The 18,929-nt window shown below is 38.1% G+C and overlaps 1 protein-coding gene across 1 annotated transcript in view; it reads left to right on the top strand.

Moving 5' to 3' along the window:
- The window catches only part of ANK2 (ankyrin 2), a 574,287-nt gene that overhangs the window by 68,782 nt on the left and 486,576 nt on the right, over positions 1-18,929 (top strand). The window contains exon 2 of the mRNA XM_032631821.1: positions 15,318-15,378. Coding sequence (XP_032487712.1) covers positions 15,358-15,378 — 21 coding nt within the window. The 5' untranslated portion in view covers positions 15,318-15,357. The remainder of the gene's footprint in view (positions 1-15,317; positions 15,379-18,929) is intronic.

Below are 18,929 nucleotides of genomic sequence, written 5' to 3'. Positions count from 1 at the left end.
GCGTAATGCCTAATTAGCCTAATGCCACAGTGGATGACATCAATACAGTACTTAGGGGAGAACTGGTTACAGTTGCCATAAAGCCAGTGAATCTTCTCTTTCCCAGACTTGAGGAGGAGGTAAGCCTATTTTCTTTTTTGTTTTCTAGTTCAACAATTTTAATTTTACAGCTGAGAGTGATGAAAAAAGGCTGTCATATGTTTAAAATTACAAAGTTATTTAATAGCAGAACCAAGTCTAAATGTAAGCCTATTTTCAATTTAAAAGAAAAAAAAATCATTCAAAGCAGGACTTGCAAAAGGAATTTTCATTCATAGTGAGGATCAGGATTACTTTCCCCACCAATTATATGACCTTTTAGGTGAAAAATGCCATCAACTTCTCCCCAGAGTGACAGAAAGTTATCATTGTCTATTCTTCAGGGGAATTAGATAGATTTTTTAAAATGCTCTAGTGAGGTCACAGTTTTACTTTTATTCTCATAGAGCACCAGGGCTTGCAGAGGCTGGCATTTCTGTGTTTTTCAGACAAGTGATAAGAACCCAAAGGAACACTTTTATTTTATTTATTTATTTATTTTTCAGAGGTATATAACATGTTTTAATTCTCTCGGAAGAATTTCTCTTTAATGGCTTGTTTTTCTTTCCTTCTTTTTCATTTTCACCAACTTCATTTATTTATTTATTTTTAATTATTTGTTTATATCTTTATTGGAGTATAATTGCTTTACAATGGTGTGTTAGTTTTTGCTTTATAACAAAGTGAATCAGTTATACGTATACATATGTTCCCATATCTCTTCCAAAAACACTTTTAATTTGTAAGCAACTGTATTGTGTAGTTCAGTTACTTTGAAATTCTGCCTAACACCCCCCTCCCCGACCCGTGCGTCCCCAAACTAAAGAGAAATGCAAGACTCGAATGTTAAAAAAAATGCCAACAACCACAACAACAAAAACAATAAACCAGGCAAGACATCCAGTCAAGTCTACCTTCCTAAGTATTCCTGAATTCCAAAGTCAAAATATGAACAGAAGCGGTTTAAAAATAGTTTTCTCGTTGACAGTAATTTCAGGGGCACGCTGGAGAACTTTTGGACTCAGGGTGTGCATCAAAGTGAAAGCATTCAAACCGGCTGTGTTTCCATGTTGGCCCATTGTGGCCTCTGGGCTGCCTCTAATTGTGTTGTATTTGTGAGTCAAACTCTCATTTTTGTCTTAGCAAGCTGCACAATGGAGGCATTTGTCCTCAGTCTCCTGTCACTGCACTGCTTGTGTTCCAGGCCACTGTGCCCAAACTCTAACGGAGAAAAAGTAACCCACTTTAGAATGCTTTGAAGGGTCAGCAGGATTGCTGGACTTGGAGTGAAGCACTGACTTAATTTATATCCATTGGTTATTTTGAGAGCTTAGCTGTGTGTATGTTGTTTCTCAGCCACATGGGAGGGGCTACAGTATACTTGCAAAACTTATTTCTTTTGCCATGGGTGATATAGACTATGGTTTGAAAAAGTTCTGTTTATTCACCGGGGTCGTATTCTCAAGTGCAAGCATGAACTTCTCCTACATTCCATTTGTTTCTAAGCCCTTTGCTTTGTCTAAGTAAGTGAGGATTCTGAGAGGTAAATCTGTGCATTGGAAAGTTCAAACCATTTTCACCAGAACAAAATAAAGAGGGGGAGAAAAAAAGATTGAGGAACACAGCATAAAACTTAGCTTACTGAAATCTCTCTATCCTTGCAGAAGGGATAAATGAATGTCTGGGTGCTCGTAACCCTTTTCTTGGGTTAGAGAAAGGCAGCCATTGAGTTCGCATTTAGGGCATCTCAGATGCTGAGAAAGGGGTTAAAGAGGTTTTGGCCAAGGTTTTTATTGCTGCTATGGGGCTCGTTTGGATAAACACTATGAATGCTGGGCTCACACTGGCGGCTTTGTCAGGTTGTCACTTCTGTTGTCACCAACCTGAGACCTTATTAGGGGCTTCTGTCTGTATTTGACCTTGGAATCATGGCCATGGCCACTTCCCTGCTCTAAGGACAGCTCCTTCCACTGAGTCATTACTGACGTTAGAGTCAAACTGTCCTTCAGAGGAGAACAAACCACTGAACTCCAAGTGTGAGCTTGCTGAGCACAACTGTTTACAGACGTGTCAGTGACAGTGCAGCCTCTTGTATCCTAGGTGAAGATCATTCCTTAGTCACGAATTCCTTTTTTCAATTTCCCTTCTCCAGGGCACTCTCCCATTGGTTCTTTTCCAGCTGGTGATCTGACAAGTCTTCTTTCTCTTACAGCCAAGGCTAGAGTCCCCTCTCTACTTGAGCTTCTCTGATAACTGGTAACTGAGGGAGAGGACAGTTCTTTAGGGATCTGGCAATGGGTACTCAGGGTTTCGCTCAAGCAAAACAAAAACTGTATCTGCCTCCAAAAACTATGGCTTCTGGACCTCATGACAGAAGTTTCTCCCCTCTCCTGGATTTTCCCTTGAGCTTCAAGTTCGTTGACTTAGTCTACCAACCCTCTCTTTCTTTGCCCAGTGACTCTTACTTGTGTCTTCGTCCTTGCTACTGTTTCATTTTCATTCTCCATAATAGGAATTCAAATGGAAAAAACTCCTGTCTCAAGCAAAAATCATTTGCATACATGATGATAAAGAAAAGAGGCTGATTTTCTCTAACCTCTTAGAATCAGGGTCTTTATTTTTCATGTTTCAGAAAAGTATTGAGAGGATTGCTTATCAGAAATTAGTTGGCTGTTAAAATTCCCTCATCTGTGAAAATGAAGGGATTAGAGCAAAGGATCTCATAAGGTTCTTTCTCGCGCTAAAAGTTGCCGTGCACTGATGATGCTCTGTCTCCTTGTGGGAGAGAACAGATGGATGCTCAGCTTTCATACTACTCATCTTTTTGATCAATGGGTTGAACATCTGTTTGGGATTTCTGATACCACTGCACTGCAATTCCCACTGCTCACCCTTTCAGCTGGCAGCAACAGAATGCCTCTCCAGAAGGCATCAGGCCTCTTGTCTCTGGAAGAGCTTTTTATTCTTATTATTTCCAAGAATACTATAAGAGCTAGTTTCCTTCATATTTCCTTTCTGAGACTGGGAAATCTATTTTGGGGTAATGGAGAAAAAAAATATATTCCTTTCAAGTAGCTCAAAAGAACAGAGATTTAATATCTAGTCTGGTATTAATTTATAAAATGAAATATAAATTTAAAAGGTAAAATTATATTTTGATTTATTTCTTCAAGGGAGAAGCGAACCTTTTAAAAAAATAACACACACAAAAAAAAAAATAACAGAATTTATTTTTTTAATTAATTAATGAGTTTGTTTTTTATTCTTGGCTGTATTGGGTCTTCGTTGCTGCACGCGGGCTTTCTCTAGTTGTCGCCAGCGGGGGCTACTCTTCTTTGCGGTGCGCGGGCTTCTCATTGTCTGTCGTGGCTTCTCTTCTTGCAGAGCACGGGCTCTAGGTGCGCGGGCTTCGGTAGTTGTGGCACGTGGGCTCTAGAGGGCAGGCTCAGTAGTTGTGGTGCACGGGCTTAGTTGCTCCGGGGCATGTGGGATATTCCTGAACCAGGGCTCGAACCCGTGTCCCCTGCATTGGCAGGCGGATTCTTAACCACTGCGCTACCAGGGAAGTCCCAGACTTTTATCTATCTATCTAGATATCTATCTATCTATCTATCTATTTATTTATTTATTTTGCGGTACGCAGGCCTCTCACTGTTGTGGCCTCTCCCGTTGCGGAGCACAGGCTCTGGTCGTGCAGACTCAGCGGCCATGGCTCACGGGCCCAGCCGCTCCTCGGCATGTGGGATCCTCCCGGACCGGGGCACGAACTCGTGTCCCCTGCATCGGCAGGCAGACTCTCAACCACTGCGCCACCAGGGAAGCCCCAGACTTTATTTTTTAGAGTAGTTTTATGTGTACAGAAAAATTGAGCTGATAGTACAGGGAATTCCTGTATTACCCATCCCCCACCCCCCATTTCACCTATTGTTAACATCTTACAACAGTGTGGTGCATTCGTTACAATTAATAAGAAATTATTACGAATTATAGTTATTAGTTATATTATTGTTAGTTAAAGTCCAGTTTATTTAGATCTCCTTAGTTTAACCTAATGCTCCTTTTCTGCTCCTAGATCCCATCCAGGATACCACATTACATATTGTCATGCCTCCTAAGGCTCCTCTTGGCTGTGACAGTTCTTAGACTTTCATTGTTCTTGATGACCTTGATAGTTTTGAGGCGTATCGATTAGGTATACTGGAGGATACCCCTCTACTGAAATTTGTCTGATGGTTTTCTCATGATTAGATTGGGTTATATGTTTTTGAGAGGAAAATCACAGAATAAAGTGCTGTTCTCATCACATCTGATCAAAGGTAATACCTTCAATATGATTTATCACTGTTGATGTGAATCTTGGTTGCCTGACTGAAATAGTGTTTGTCAGATTTCTCCAAGGAAGCCAACTAGTTTTAAAGCTGTGTTGACTATTTCTTCAAATAAGAGTTCTAGATTTGGAAATTAATTTGGAAAATAGCATGAGGAAAGGGCCTTCAGCATAATGGAAACAAATGGAATAGTCATTTACCGAGACCACTCACCAAGAGAGATAAATTTTGTGTGTGTGTAGTTGACACACCAGGAGATAAAAAGAAAGGAAACAGGGCCTTCCCTGGTGGCGCAGTGGTTGAGCGTCCGCCTGCCGATGCAGGGGACACGGTGGCCCTGTCCGGGAACATCCCACATGCCGCGGAGCGGCTGGGCCCGTGAGCCCTATAAAAAGGAGGAAACAGAAGATGATCTTTTTCTCTGGGAAGTGTCAGCCCCAGGAAGGAATCACTGCCCTGTTGATCATGACTGTCGACTCAAATATTTCATTCTGGTCTGAGAGCCGTTTAAAGAAGTTACCATCCAGGGGTACTCTCAGCATTTTGGAACACCTTGCTCAGGGAAGGAAGGAAAAGGCATTTCCTAACCCTCGTCTGCATCTTTCTAGCCTGACTCTATGCAGGTTGATGGGGTTGTGAAGCTTTTCCTGTGGGCTCAGGCTTGTTATTCTTATTTAAAATTGAGTGAAAGAAGTATTATGAAGAATAATTCAGGTATGTAGTTACTTAAATATCCTGTCACATATGTTAATATTAGTGAAAGTTAGGAAAATAACTTCCTTAACAGAATACAGGTGTGACCTTATAATTAGATATACTTTGTAGCATTTGAATTCTAAATACCACATATGTGAGTTTAGCAAAAGGAGTTCCCTTTAAATAAAACCCATTGTATAGATTAATGTGTATTTACATAATTTTTAGTGTTGTCCAAAATGATTTTTATACTAGTTATTTATATATTTCTCCATAAACTTTTTTCTCCTTTTGTCAATGAGTATTTACATTATTACTGCTTTGTGCATACACGTATTGTACAATTGCATTTTTCCTCCTCTGGTCCACATATACCAACACCATTTTCTTAGCCATTAGCACAGATGACAGGATCAAAAACATAATTTTCTTTACAGAATTGGGTACAAAGTAGTCACGTAATAGAGGTAGCTATTTTATTAATATTAAAAGTAAATTATAAGTAATGTGAGAATTATACTACTTTCTTTTTTTTTTTTGTGGTACGCGGGCCTCTCACTGTTGTGGCCTTTCCCATTGCAGAGCACAGGCTCCAGATGCGCAGCCTCAGCGGCCATAGCTCACGGGCCCAGCCGCCCCGTGGCATGTGGGATCTTCCCGGACCGGGGCACGAACCCGTGTCCCTTGCATCGGCAGGCGGACTCTCAACCACTGCGCCACCAGGGAAGCCCCTACTACTTTCTTAAAATTTCTTGGATCCATCCCTTCTTTAGTGCTACTGCTTCAGTTCTCACCCACATTTTCTCTGCTTTTCTTCAATCTATTAAGTGCCCTGCAGCCAGAGCTTGCCTTCTCAATATTAAATTTAATTATGTCCTTTATGCCTCCACTGTAACTTGTTCATATCTGCACATCACAATGACTCTGGATTGCCATCACTAGTTTTTCATCCTGCCTGCCCTACATGATGATGAGATCTCTGAGGGCAGGGACAGTGTCTCATTCACCTTGAATAACCCCCAGTACAGTAACCATGTGCTGAATGAATGAGTGAACGAATGAGTATATTTGGAGGATATCTGGTGGACATCTTCATGCATAGACTAAAATACTGGCATCTGTTTTTGTTTTATTGCCCACCCTTCATGAGTCTCTTAAAAAAATCTTTGATTAACATTTTTTTTTTAATATTTTCAAACATGAACCAAAGTAAGGAGAATACTATAATGAATCTCCATGTATCCAATCAGCTTAAAAAATCAGCACCGTTTTGCTAATTTTGTTTCACCTTATCTCCCATCCTACATTTTTTTGGTTTCATTTGGCTGGAGTATTTGAAAGAGAACACCAAACATTGTGTCATTAAAAAAAAAAAATTTATTGATTTTTGGCTGCGTTGGATCTTTGTTACTGTGCGCGGGCTTTCTCTAGTTGCAGCGAGCGGGGGCTACTCTTCGTTGCAGTGTGCGGGCTTCTCATTGCGGTGGCTTCTCTTGTTGCTGAGCACAGGCTCTAGGCATGCGGGCTTCAGTAGTTGTAGCTTTCAGGCTCCAGAGTGCAGGCTCAGTAGTTGTGGCACATGGGCTTAGTCACTCCACGATATGTGAGATCTTCCTGGACCAGGGCTTGAACCCGCGTCCCCTGCATTGGCAGACGGATTCTTAACCACTGCACCACCAGGGAAGCCCCACTATCTCATTTTACTTGTAAATATTTCATTATGCCTCTACCTGGTAAGTTCCGTTTTTTCCCACCATGCCATTATCATACCTCATTCATATAACTTAATACCAAATATCTAATTTTCATATTTTCCTGGTTGTCTCAAACCTGTTTTTTTTTTTTTTTTTTTTAAAGTTGATTTGTTCAAATCAGAACCCAAACAAGACCCGTACACTGCATTCGGTTAAGGTGAGGCCTTGTTTAATAACTTCACTTATAGGGGAGTGTGATTTATGTCAAAGATGGATAAATGATGGTCTGCATAAAAAGTTTATTTCTGCTTCAATTTTTCTCTGTTCTACTTAAACATTTAATAACATTAGGCCTAGAATTAGCCATTTTCATGATCGAGCATTTTGGTTCATGTATGTGTTCATTCATTCAATAAGTACTTACTGAATGCCTACTCAGTGTTAGGCACTGTTCTAGGCACAGAGTTTCAACAGTTAAAACAGTATCAGCAATCCCTACTTCATGGAGATTGCATTCGGGTGGCTGGAGCCTCTGCAGGTGATAGCACTAGATTTGACCTGGAAGGGAGGAAAGGAAGTTCAACCGTAAGTCCAGAAGATTTAACTGATGCAGATTTGGCATTTAGGAGCTAAGATATTATTAAGACTTGAAGTGTTTCGCAGTCGTCAGGTCCTTATTAGAGCATTATTTCCATTGCAATTATTTCTCTCTAACTCCCATCCAAGCTGCCTGCCTACTCACTAGATGAATCTTCTTAAAACTCCGTTTTGATCATGTCATTTCCTTACCGAAAAACCTAAAGTATGACTCATATTCTGTCAATAAAGGTCAAACTGCCTAGCTTGGCACTTAAGACCTTGAAGTCTGACCTTAACTTATGTTTTCAATTTTATCTTTGTGTTTCGTTAACTCTTCTGCAGCCAGACTGGTCTTTTGAGCTTACCTTGAGTATCTGCTCTGTATCTTTACATTAAGCCAATAGTAATGCATCTTACATTCTTCTTTGGGTCATTCTCTTCCCTTCCCTCCAATTTCTTTTCCTATTCTCTCTTTTTTTTCAATTTATTTATTTATTTTTATTTCTTTTTGGCTGCATTGGGTCTTCATGGCTGCATTGGGTCTTCATTGCTGCGCGCAGGCTTTCTCTATTTGCGTTGAGCGGGGGCTACTCTTTGTTGCGGTGCGCAGACTTCTCATTGCGGTGGCTTCTCTTGTTGTGGAGCATGGGCTCTAGGCGCGCGGGCTCAGTAGTTGTGGCACATGGGTCAGTAGCTGTGACTCGCAGGCTCTAGAGCACAGGCTCAATAGTTGTGGCACACGGGCTTAGTTGCTCCACAGCATGTGAGATCTTCCCAGACCAGGGCTGGAACCCGTGTCCCCTACATTGGCAGGTGGATTCTTAATCACTGTACCAACAGGGAAGCTCTGTATTCTCTCTTCTTAACTATTTCAAAGCTCAGCACAAGTTTCATCACCTCAGTTAAGATTACACACCACCAAGCCATTTAATGCCCAGTCTACCAATGTGCCACTTAGTTTACCTTGCCTTCATTTTTTTTTTTTTTTTTTTTTTTTGCTGTACGTGGGCCTCTCACTGTTGTGGCCTTTCCCGTTGCGGAGCACAGGCTCCGGACGCGCAGGCTCAGCGGCCATGGCTCATGGGCCCAGCCGCTCCGCGGCATGTGGGATCTTCCCCGACCAGGGCACGAACCTGCGTCCCCTGCATTGGCAGGCGGACTCTCAACCACCGCGCCACCAGGGAAGCCCCTTGCCTTCATTTATACAACCAGCTGTGGCTAAGACCTAGACTTTATAAACCAGAAAGCCCTGGATCTGATTTTCAGTCCAATCACTTATTAGTAATAGGGTCTTGCGGCAAGTCCCTTTATTTCACAGAATCTCACTCTCCTTGTCTTAGAATATAAATACAGGATGATTTTCATGGGGCTGTTCTTTCTTTTTTTAATATTTATTTATTTGGTTGCACTGAGTCTTAGTTGGGGCAGACAGGTTCCTTTGTTGTGGCTTGTGGGCTCCTTAGTTGTGGCTCGACAGCTCCTTAGTTGCGGCATGTGAACTCCCAGTTGTGGCATGCATGTGGGATCTAGTTCCCTGACCAGGAATTGAACCCAGGCCCCCAGCACTGGAAGCATGGAGGCCTTATCCAGTGTGCCACCAGAGAAGTCCCATGAGGCTCTTTTGAATATTAATTGAGGTAATGTGTGTAAAGTAGTCAGTGCAATTTTTGGTACTTGGAAGCATTCTATAAGTGATAGTTTATTATTAATTATTTTATTTTGTTTAATTACATCATTTCCAACTTGACTGAAAGGCCTTTAAATAATTCCTTGTACACTGTTGATACTGCGTGTCATTTTGTGGGCAGTCATTTTTTTTAGGTTTCTGACCTACCACTTTTAGCCCCTGGGGTTCCTGCATAGTCATCTAAATATTGATCCACTTGTCCAGATATTGTTTTTAGTAGTCAGTTTTGACTGGACAGCTATAAGGTATGAACAGAAACATACACTGTGAAAAATGACTAGAACATGAAGGGAAAGCAACTGTAGCTATTATTCCTATATAAGGAGTTAAAATTAGGCCAAATGATTAAATTAGTGAGTCTTTGTCTTTATATGGGGTTTTCTATTAAGTTTAGGCAGGAAAGAGTGATGTTGAGAAACAGATGCTGAGAGATTCTGTCTTGTTAATATTTTATTTGTTGCAAATGGTTTTCCGAGTTGTTTCCTTGCCAACCTCAAAGCAAAACACTCTGCCTTGAAGGAAGAAAAATCAGAGGTGTGTTATATTTCACCACAGGAAGCTATTCACAGTCAGAGGCCAGGAGAATCCAGTTGAATTGTGGATCTGAAGGAGGCCAAAAAAGTGCATTTTAAACCAAGCTAAGCACAAGACACTGCCTCATTAAGAGAGGAGAGTTACAGGCTCACAGTGAAGAGGAGATCACGTAAATTGCTCTCAATTCTCTTGGAGAAGAATAAATGCGTATGCAAATGCCCAGGCCCTGGTTTTCAGTTTCAAAAGGAAATAATGTGTGTTCTGTCAGTGGAGCTCAAAGTATTCAAAGGCTCGACAGAACAGCCTGATGGGAGCTGGATGCAAGGACTTCATGTAGTAGCTCTGTGTCAGTGGCAATCTCTTGATATTGGGACTAAAATTAAAAGTAGTTGAGTGCAACCAGTTCTAAGTGTCAGATGAAACACTTTGCTCAGCGTGTGGTGTACAACACTGATTTTCCTATTGTGTTACGCATTGTTGCGTGAGATGTTGAATGACGTCCCTGTGAGTGCATTCACGAATATGAGAGCTGGAAGGCAACTCCATCCATAATTACTGTTCTGAGATGTTATTGCCTATTTGCCTTGAACTTTAATTGGACAAGGTATTTGTGAACTTGCTTTATTCTTTTGACACCTGGAGGCGATGTTTTTCTTCTTTCAATTTGATTGGCCTTTTCCATGGAAACACCTTATGAATGCTTAAATGTTGTACTTTCTAAATTGGTGCTAAGGCACAGAGAGGATTGTTCACCAGAGAAAAAGTGGACTAGAGGAAGACTTTTTCTAAATGGTATTATGCAAACTATGTGATCTCTATGGTTACATATGTGATTCTGAAGGAATTTGAAATGACAATTCTGATGTAAGTGTCTGAATACCTTTCTGATTTTGGTAACTCCTAATAAGATTATGTGAGTGTGGACACTGCATCTGTTGAAACTTTAATCTTTTAATCTAGACATAGGGTAGGTCAAATAGATAAGGGCAGGGAAAGAGAAATGGTAAGCATTTGATAATGTGTGTACCAGAGAGGTCTCTTTTTGGGACTTCAAAGAGCCTCCTGGGAAAGTGAAGAGTGACAATGCCTTGGCTCCATAGTGGCTCTAGAATAGTCCCATAATAAGAGAATGCAAATAGGACACAGGAGCCAGGAAATTGCTTCACATAGGGCAGTGGTCTTCAAACTTTCACTTGTATCAGAATCACTTGGAAGGCTTGCTAAAACGCGTATTATTGGGCCCATTTCCTGAATTTCTAATTCAAAAGGTCTGGCGTAGGGTCCAAGATTTTGCATCTCTAATAGGTTTCTAGGTGATGCTGATATACTGCTGGTCTTGGGATCTCTGAAATAAAGCAATGATTCTTGTCTTGTTCTCTCAAACTTGAATATGCAGAAGTTGTAAAAAGTGTAAAGTCAAAAAATTATACTGGAGTGAGGCTCAAGACTGTGATTTAAAAAATAAAAGCACCCTTAGTGATTGGTCTGTTGTAACTGGTCCAGGGACACTGGTCTAGGGGCTCCAAGCCACTGGGACATCACTAACTCTTTAGTACTTGGGTCCTTCATATTTTCATAACTATTTATAACTTGACTGTCAGTTAAAGACTGTTAGAGTTCTACTATGCCTTGAAGAGTAAGAGAAAATAAAATGGAAACATTACAATATTTGTTTTACAATATTTTTTTGTTTTTGTTTTATAATATTTTAATGGCCTAATGATATCATAGGCCAAATCACATCTTATGAAAATATGATATATTGTGATAAAATATGATGAGCATTTAGCAAAACCTGATATAATATAATATAACAAGACTTTGGCATGAAAAAGTTGGTAATCTCCTGATATCAAGTAAAATGTAAATAAATCAAATCTTTTAAAGGAGGCAGCAAGATATAATGAAAAAGAAGACTAAAAGAAGAAAAAGATGACTTTGGAGATGGACAGTTCCAGGCTTCAGCACTTAGAGCCTAGGCACATTACTTAACCTTTTTCATCTGTGAAGGGGATTTAGTAATTCCTGTCTTATATGTCATGAAGAATAAATAGATAATATAAACAGACATATTGTGTTTAATAAATGGTAGTTATAGAAGGAAGAAGAAAAAATAGGACACAGGCACTTCTCATCTCTTAGTTTTTTTCATTGCAATTTAACTGGGACAAGAGATGCCTGTCCAGCTTAACATTCCTTGAACAGCAATTTCAACCAATGCTTTTGTATGAATTTGAGACTGACTCTGAAAGTAGACATCATCCCTCAAGTTTCTTTCATGTAAGAATTATGAATATAGCCCTTGAAGATATAAATTAAAACTAAGAAAATTTTAGACTGATTTTGGATATTGTGTAATAGAAAGCATGTCTTTCTTTGATTAAATAGGTATATGGTATATGCATATTTTATGGAATGCTAAGAAAATTTAAACAGATGAGGTGAGTTTATATTTTGGTATAGTTAAGGACTATGAGGGCAAAAAAATCAATGTTATATAATAACAATACTATATAATATTTAAGACAGTAACTATATGTATGTATATAAAGTGATTCTGGAAGTAGTGTGTTTCTTGTTAAGCCTGGTTATTCCAAGAACACCTTTCTCTTTACTTTTATATGCTTTATATATAGAATATTCTTCTTTGTACTTTATATTCTTTCACTTTTTTTTTTTTTAAATGAGAAGGAATAGATGAAACATTCAGCCAGGATTCTTGAAGAGACTTTAATAAAGAGGTAGTTTAAAGAGAAGTGAGTCAGTTTAAGGGAACCATCAAAGGGTGGTGAGGGACCATGGGGCAACCACCATCACTCTTAGGCTAGATCTGAAAGAGGTGGAGGAAGCTGTGTTTACTAGAATGTAGAGGAGGGAACGTCTGATGGAAGCTATGGTGCTAGAGGAATGCAGCTACTGCCTGGATGTCAAAGCAGGGAGAGAACATGAAGAATACATACGTTAATCTCTTTCCGATTCTATTTTGGGATCTGTTGCTGGTGCATTCAACTGAGCAAACACAAATGGATGCCAGTGGGCAAGAGAGTTTGTGTGACACAGGGTAGGGGTCAACCTCACAGAATGAGAACAGGGCAGAGAAGAAAAATGAACACATGGGAGCTCAGGGGTGCCTAGAAAATAACCAGCATGAGCAGTTATTTCTTTTGTAATAAATTTTTTAAAAAACGAATTACCTTGAGGTAAAGTATGGAAACAGGAAAATTAGATAAAAGTTTGTATGTATGTAAAGGGGAAAATCAAGGAATTTGGTCTTGTAGGATGAGAAAAGGGAAGTAGTGATAATGTTGGAAAAGGTTATTTTGAGTCAGATAGATGATAAATGGTTTTTAATGACGGTTTCAAGATTATAGGCGATATTCACTGGATTTTAAAATAAATTAGAAAAGGCTCTTTTCCAATCATTTCAAATTAAAAGGAAATCTGTAGAATATTATGAAATCCCAGATCTTAGTAGGGAAAAGTAATGAAAACGGAAGATAGGATGTCATAGTGGAGAGGACATTGACTTAGGATCAGAGAAACAATGGTTAGAATCCTGGATCAGTGTTGAATATTACCGTAAATTTGTGCAATACAGACTCTGAACTCATTCCTCGTGGACTAAATGTGCATAGTGTTTCACATGGCTATTGTGAAATTAAATGAATAAACATATGTAAAATGCTTAGGATGAGATCTAGACATGGCCTTCTGTCGATGAATGATGATACCTACCAACTTTTGAGTGCCAAATTTATGCCAGGTACATTCTACCTACTATCTCCAAGCCTCCAAGTAACTTCATTTCAGGAGGAGAACTCAGGCTCAGAGTAAGCCATTTGTGCAGGGCCTGTTGTTACCAGTGGTAGAGTCAGGCCTTGAGGCCAGGCCAATATGATCCCAAAGCCAGGCCTCTTGCTGTTAAACTGCAGTTCACATCCTTTGGCCTTTCCTCCCATAAGATGCAAATACACTTATAATAGCTTCCTAAGAAAAGTCAAAGGGTATAATTGTGTAGTAAGTTTTCTCTGAAAATCTGTTCAGGAAAACTATTTAGGTTGGTACTTACAGGCTCCTCATGCAAACGTATAAAATGTTCGAATATTATGTATGAGGCAGCATAGTTTCTAAATGGACGGACGCATTAAAATCAAAGCCTGCTTTTGAAATGAGGCTAAGTCATCTTAATCGTCCTCACTGTCATTAACTACAGATTGTTCTGAATATCATAGTCTGTCTAATTATTTTAACTTCTATAAAGGGAATACTCAGGAAGACTTTGTGAATTTTCCTTATAGTTTTTAAAAATTGTGATGTAATTAGAGAAATGTCAGAAACTTTTAAGAGGCTATAAACGTTCTAAGGAGAATAAACACAAAATAAAAGTATAGGAATTAATAGTAGTAATGTATATCAGAGAGAAAATACAATTAGAAAGAAGTTCCTTTTGACAACTGCAAGAAAAATTTTGAAGTACTTCTTAATTAGTTTAGCAAAGGATATGCATGGATTATGCAAAGAAAACTGAATACTCTTTTAGGAGATGAAAAGGGAGATTTGAATAAGGGATAGATAAGATGACAAATGGTTGTTAGGATGTCAGTTCTTATCAAGTCTGTTTATCGACTGAATGTAATCCTAGTAAGCCTCGTTGGACTTTAAGGAATTAAACTCTCAACAAATTGATACTAAGCTTCAATTGGAAAAGATATAGGCATGAATATAAAAGTATATTCTGGAACCACAATGAGGAAGGATGTATCCTACCAGATGTAGGGACACTTGTAAATCAGCAAAAGTTAGGACTAAAGATAAGTGGAAGTGAAAAGAGATAAAAGGATACGTATACACATATACTTGAATTATTATTTATAGAAATTTGACAATAATTTAAATGTCATTAAAAAGATAATGGCTAAGTAAATTATGAAACAGCACAAACTTGCAGATGTTAAAATGACATGTATGAACAGTAGACAGACACATAGAAAAATAATTATAAATAATAGGTCAAAAAGGAATACAATATTTTGTAATTATAATGTATTATATATGCCAGGTTAAAGGAGAACATACTCACATTCGTGCTCGGTGTATGTTCACCTGTTTAAATGAGTACACATTCATATTCATAGATTTAAAAGAGAAAGAACATGAATAAATACATTTGTTAAATTCAGATAGTGGAATAAGAATGATTTTTGTTGTTCCTAAAATGATCTTACTGTTTTTGTAATGTTTTAACAATAAAAGTTTTAATGTAGATTATGTAAACTTTTATAGACTATGACTAAAGCATCAACCAAAGTGTGTTGGCTAGATGATGTTTGTCATACGAAACTTGAACCAATAAAAAATAATTCTGAAGTATGAACACAGAATTTAATCTTGTTCTCAATTATCTTGACCATCTCAAATCTACTAATGTTGCTTACAGTTCCTTATGATTAGATGAACATTTTCATAATTTCTTAAATCTGTTCCTCTTATACATGCGATTTTTCCATCTTTTCATCTACTCTGTTTTGCCTACTCTTCTGAGCTCTTGAAAGATTTACATTTTTTTGGTTGCACTTTCACATTTATAATACAGTGACAGTTTTCTTATTAACAAGTTTATCAGTGCCTACGACAAACCTATTTTTATTAGAAATGTAAAAGCTGTTCTTAAAGATAATTTGAAATTATTTCAGACTTATGTTTTCTTTTTTTTTCTTTTAGGTAAGTAACTGAACAGGGACATGAAGAACTGATATTTCAAATGACAACCATGTTGCAAAAGGTACTTTTGGTATTTTAATATTACTGTAGAAGGAGCACTATAAAAAGACACAGAGGTTGGAATGTATAAGTTCTATTTTGGTAAAAATAATTTTTTGTGTAAACAGATTTAAAGATGTTATAGTTTTGATAATATTTTAATTATGAGAAATGTAATACCTGTATGATAGGACTTTTCTTTCTGAGTCTAGGAAATTATTGTAAGTATTATTTGGGAATAGAAAGATAAATAAATTGATCACTTTGTCAACATATTCATTGGTGGAATGAGGGAGGTGGGGGAAAGAAATTAGATGCAACAAAGTGAACACATCGAGATTTGTGCATCAAAGCTGTATGTTTTCTCCAAGGGCTTATGGTTCGTTTCCTGTGATCAAAAAATTATCTTCAGAATCGCTCATAAAATTGATTGCTCTAAGCTTGTCAATAAGGCAATTTGATTTTGGATAATTCAAATGGATTGCATCAGTGTGGAGAATTTGCCAGATTCTGTTTATATGAAAAAAATTTAAATAAAAGGGAGGGAGGGAAGAAGGAAACATTACACTTAAATAATAGAATATAGAGATCTTGGATATCTGTCACATGCATGATTTGGGGAAATATGATTCCTTTTTGAAGTTATGAAACTTATCTAGAAGAACTTCTTTATTTTCAAGAAGGAATCTTTAAAATATAGAAACCATGACATCTGGTTGAGAAGGAGACAATTGCACTATGAGCTATTAGATGAGCTGTGTGGCTCCACTACCATTGACAGTTATGAAAAAGACCAGTGACATTTAGATGTAATGAAGCATGTATTGTCCCTTTATACTAAATTAAAAATTCATTCCAATGAATAGAAGATATATGAGAATAGTAAAAGAGAAGAACTCAACTTGTCTGTATAAAACCGCAATTAAAAAAATTCTAATCTTGCTGAAGGGGCTTATAAGAACTCAGGGCAGGTGCTATGAAGAGGCTTAATTTGAAGAGAAGTTAAAAAAAAAACATTAAGGAAATAACTTTACACCAAAAAGTTTATACTCTTCCAATGATGACCATTTAAGTAGCATGAATTTTCTCTACTTTGTGGCTATTTTTTGAATGTCAAATGAGAATTAGGCAACTTTATTAATACTGATAATGAGAGAGCACTAATTAGCTTGGGCTATTTTTAGGAAGGGCAGGTATTACCCTGTATTATTATATGAATATATTATGATACAATTTGCTTCACTTGAGATATCAGTGAGATTTCCAAGTGTGAATGCTAAGTTGGCAGTTGGATAGATAGATGAGTCTTAGAAACTCAGAGCAGAGATCTATGGTAGGTTTTGGAAACCATTGTCTCACAGTTGGTAACAAAGACTGTGGAAACCAATGGGACCACTTTTGTAGAGATTATAGTATGATGAAGAACAGAGGACCGGTTCCAATACCTGAAGAAAAGGAGAGAATGGTGAGTTGAGCTGGAGTGTCAAATGTTGCTGACAGGTCAAGGAAGATGAAGACTTCAGTAAACCCACTGAATTTTTCCACATTAAGGTCCTTAGTGACTTTGGCAAGGGAAGTTTTCTTGGAATGGTGGGGGCATATGCCATATTGGCGTGGGTTGAAGAATAAATAGGAGGTTAGGAGAAAAAGTTAGCAAAAAAGATAGTTCTTGTGAAATTTTTGTCTGTAAGTAAAAGTGGAGAGAATCCAGTAGCTGGACTGGGATGTTGGGATGACAGAGTTTCGAACATGTTGAAGTGTTAATGGGAACATTGCAGAGAAGGGGAGAGATTAAAGGCATGGGTTTCTGAGAAGGAAGGAAGGGATGGAGTCTCAGTGCAGGAAGGGGGATTACTTGTAGCTGATGGGAGGAATCCGCCTCAACATAACTAAGGCAATGGCAGTAGGATATGTACAGACACAGATAGGGTTATAGACTTGGTAGGTGGTTTAGGGGAGTATCAACAAAGGTTTCTATTTTCTCTAAGAAGAGGGTGTGGTCAGAATACTTAGTAGGGATTTGAGGAAATGTGAAGAGTTCGAAGTAGTGTTTGTGGAGAATGGGAGAAGGAAATTTGCACTGGGTACAGTGTTAGACTAGGTTGGTATTAATGACTGGGAATTTGTAATGGTTGGGAATTAATGACTGTGTCATCCAATTCCCTGAATTTTGCCAGTGGATTTAAGCTTCCAGTCTGATTACAATTCTCAGTCAACCATTGTAGACCATGACAAGCCTTAGGTGGTTGAAGGATTTATTGAAACCTAATATAGAATGACCTTCTCCCACAGAATTAAAATAGAGCCATATTTGAAGACATTAATCTAATTGTGGTGTTTTCCCTTAATTTGCATGAACATATGTGTGTTTATAAGTGTACTATATGCATGAATATTTCTTTCTAAAAATCAGAAATCAGACATATTTGGCTTGGATGAAAGGGAAAAGAAAGATATTGAGTATTCTTTTCTCGGGTACTCATTTTTGGTGTGTGTCTCCTAATGACAGTATTTTTATGGCAAAATTTAAGAAACTGTTTGGCCTTGAAGAAAAGATGACTTTTATTTTTAATTCAAAACTTATATCTTGTTTGCCATGACTGAAGAGAGCCTGCTCTCCGAAGCTACTCAGGCATCATTAGTTTGGCATGTTCTTCCTACTCTGGTGCGCGTCCTTTGGATGGTCTAGTTAGACTGTGGAAGTATTAAACAGGCCCGAAGATGAAAGACTTCAGTTTGTTGACTTTGAATTATAAGAATGTTAATATGCTTATTTAACTAGAAACTCTAAATTTCTGTTTCCCATTTTGATATTTTAGACTGTTTACTTGAGAGTATAGGGCTTTTTATAAAACTGAAGAGATCTCTAGTTGAGGGACTTTCAGATGTTGTTTTAGCTGCAAAACCACACTGAAAAATAAAATCTGGTGTAAATAAAGATATAAAGAGAACTATTCTGGTTCCAGTAGGCATGGGGGACCTGGAGCCCACTTACTCAGGTCATCTCTTTCCCCTCCTCTTCACCCACTTTCGGGTAGGTCCCCTGAGACATCACCATTGACCCTCCGTGAAACATTGCTTGAAAATTACAATTCTAGGTGGTCACAACTCTACTGAATTTCATTAAAATATAAAGTTCTTAACATAAGTTAGCTGTGGCTTTAAGATAATTTTTCTCTCTCTAATAAAATAGGCAGGTTAGTGTTTACTTTGACCCAAAGTGTATAATTATCTTATATTGTTAATTTTAATGATAGTATAATAGATACAGAATTTGGACAAAGCAACTCCATAGAAACTACTGCTATTTATGTTGCAAATCTGAGGTTTGAAAAGCCAGGCACTCAATTTAATTAATTCTGCAGGTCAGGATGACCAAAGTTCGTAAACGGGGACCCCTTTACTAAGTTCAGGAATAGAACTGTTCTTTATTGTCCTCAGAGGATGGACATAGGACTATGGCAGGGAGGATTTAACTGCCTTGGTCTTGAGTAGCCATGAAAGTATGTTGTTATAAGTTATGAAGATGTTGTTCTTCTGTTAGGGTATGACTTTGTCTATGACTGACAGTAT

Source organism: Phocoena sinus, chromosome 5 (assembly GCF_008692025.1).
Source record: "Phocoena sinus isolate mPhoSin1 chromosome 5, mPhoSin1.pri, whole genome shotgun sequence".
Taxonomy (NCBI): domain Eukaryota; kingdom Metazoa; phylum Chordata; class Mammalia; order Artiodactyla; family Phocoenidae; genus Phocoena; species Phocoena sinus.
This window is presented reverse-complemented; position numbering and strand designations above follow the sequence as displayed.